Raw genomic sequence first — 2,898 nt, forward strand, 5'->3', positions numbered from 1 at the left:
GGATTATATCATAGATAAAGTTAGGTCGTGACTATGGATAGCTTCATTTGTGTAACTGTTTTGTAAATGATAGATCTAACATACAGTGTGTAGATAGTGATAACATGCATGTAGATGTAACGTTATATGCTTAGTTTTTTTCTCTCTCATTCAACACGACAGGTAATTATACTTGTTGCAATAGTATAACTACTGGACTTGGCAAGAACATACAATAATGATCATTCCTTAAAATCATAATAATAAACTGACTTTTTTCTTAACTTCTTCCTGCTCCAAAGACCGGATTTTACCAGACATAAAAGTCGTCAGTAAGGACACTGTTACCTGCACTCATGTGTTCCGGCCGTGGGACTTTGAAAATTACAAATTAGGTAAGAATAGAAAAATTAACTTTAAAAGTGCATAAGACACCTTTTGTAGCGTTTGATTATGCAGTCCTGTTTGTATGTCAGTTGTCTTTTTATAGCAAATTATATAAATTTCTCTTTGGTGTAAACTTGTCCTTTAATTTTTAATAAGCTGTGTTGCTCTATGTTGACTTTGAATGATATTCAATATTTTTCTCCCCAAAAGAAAAAGTTACCTGTGGGGAATATTGCCAGGCAGATGCCCATGATCTCGTACCTAGTAGGACAACGGTACTACCTCCAGCCCCTGAAGAAAGCAAGAAAGAGCCTGATTTGAAACTGATCTTCATACGAGGTCAAAGATATGAGTTCCTGCCCGCGTATTATCGCCACCTGGCACCTGGCAAGAGAACTACAGTTACTGAGAAGTTGTGCTCCCTTGGCAACACTTCTTGGGTGACCATGGAAGAGATCAGAGATTACTCCACCAATGATGTGATGGCTAGGTGTATCATTCAAGGAGTCAATGTTGATGATACCACACGCAGACCAGAGCCGCTTCCTGATTGGTTTAAGGAGAAGTATGCTTATCTTACATCATCGGTGCGAACGGTTCAACCCTTTGATGTGCCAAAAAGCACCAAGTTCTTCCGATATTCTGAAGTTGTGCCTCCTAGGGACACTGACACCTATAACCATACCACCCTATCATCCTATATATGGTACGGTATGGACTGTGCAACTCTGGGAGCAAGAAGCAACGCATATTCTGTCATCAGAGGAGACATTGACAAGTATGACCTGAAGATGTTGGAGGTGTTATACCAGAAAGAATCAACAGAGGGCGACGTACTTGATGTTGAATCATGGGAAGACCAGGACAGTCCTGACACACTGAGGTTCCAGATTAAGAAGGGCGATGAGAACATCACACAGTTAACGATGCAGTTTTACATAACAACTGTTTAAGACGCAATCTGTTTTATATTGCTGTAGCTTTTCTCAGAGTTGCCAAGAAGCTACTGTTTTTTAACTTTATGTTAAAAAACACCAGTGTTGAAAAGAAATGTTGAGACATGGGATTCCAGGTATCGAAAATAAATGGATACGTTATGTTATGTTATGTTATGTTATGTATGTTGTGGAATTTATTATATAAATACGAAACAAAACTGTCAGCAGAACATAACAACAGATTTGGTCCTCTGCGGAGGTCAACGGAACTGCAGCCGGCTCACCCCGGACCGCAGTTGCGTAATGCCGCGAATTCTATACCCGCGTCCATTGATACTGTGTTTTACGACCTTGACCCTGGTTCACATTTCATGAGGGTAATGAAGTCAAGAGTCGCCACGGCTACGCGTCACGGAGCTTTGATCAACAACAAAACCGGTGAGACGTATCAGTCCTGTCAACTTTTACTGGGCACAGGGACAAACCTGTACGTGTGTGCCTCAGAAAACAGAGAGGTTTGTAGACCGTGTCCTTTCCTAACTTTATAACATTATCATAACAGCTAGACATCGACGTTAGCGAAAATCCGATCAGGTGTTAGCCAAGACTAGTGGGAGGGGGGCGTGTTGCGTGTTACCTGCTATACTTCTATCTTGACCTTGATAATTTGCTTTTAATTCCTACATGTAGGACAAAAGTAGGCATGATGCAAAACTTGTATACACTGATACCTTAAAACGCCGTACGGGCCGTTCGGCCTGTTATGTCCTGTTATCGATGTTGTCGATATCACACTGCGTAGTGCGTCACCTCTCTCACCCCCCTCCCCACCCCGTACCTTTTCTAACTCCTTTATTATGCGGTAAGGAGTTCCAGCTGTTGACACTTGGCAAAAAGTTTTCCTCAAATCCAAACGGTTGATGAGATTTCTCCAAGTTTGCACCTGCATATAGAGGGGTCCATACGCACATGTATACGAGGGGTCCGTCGTCGGTGAAGTTTAGACATCCAGGTAATAAGATACACCAAAAAATAGTTATTCAAGCAACTGGATATGATGTTGGAAAAGGTCAGACGTTTCAGGTAGCATCCACTACGTTTCGTCAGTGACACTGGAGACTTGTCAGAAATGCCGATTTATAAGCACAAACTATTGATTGATATGCAAATAAGTTAAGAAAAAAATGTTTGAAGTCCAAGAAGTAGACAAGTCAAAACAAGTTGCTTGAGTAACTGTGTGTGTTTACGAGGGGTCATAAGAAGAATCTGACCATGTTTAAACTTTCTCTCGATCGTGCAGACAGGCTAGAAGAAAGCATGTTGTCAGTGACAGGCCGGAGACTGGGGGCATGGCTGTCCCCTCACCATCCAATGAGTGCTGCGCTGTGTCGGGTCAAGACTCTGGCCACAGGTGACTCAAAGTTGAATTCTTCCTGGATATCGGTTTGAAATTTCTGATACATAACATTGTACTTAAAAAATTGCAAAGCAAAAATGAGACATGAAAATGTTGAATCACAAACTGTTTGAAACATATAAAATCCGGTAGAGGTAATGGGAATTGTAATTGCTGAAAGTCTACTATTTCAATGGA

At 41.2% G+C, this 2,898-nt stretch overlaps 1 protein-coding gene across 1 annotated transcript in view; it reads left to right on the forward strand.

Moving 5' to 3' along the window:
• Positions 1 to 281: 281 nt before the first annotated feature.
• LOC109475725 overlaps positions 282 to 2,898 on the forward strand; it is a gene marked incomplete at its 5' end in the record, with an annotated part of 3,913 nt that continues 1,296 nt past the window's right edge. Inside the window, one exon of the mRNA XM_019776491.1 lies at positions 282 to 374. Coding sequence (XP_019632050.1) covers positions 282 to 374 — 93 coding nt within the window. The remainder of the gene's footprint in view (positions 375 to 2,898) is intronic.

This window comes from Branchiostoma belcheri, unplaced genomic scaffold, assembly GCF_001625305.1.
Source record: "Branchiostoma belcheri isolate BF01 breed outbred unplaced genomic scaffold, Haploidv18h27 scaffold1030, whole genome shotgun sequence".
In the NCBI taxonomy this organism is placed as follows: Eukaryota; Metazoa; Chordata; class Leptocardii; order Amphioxiformes; family Branchiostomatidae; genus Branchiostoma; species Branchiostoma belcheri.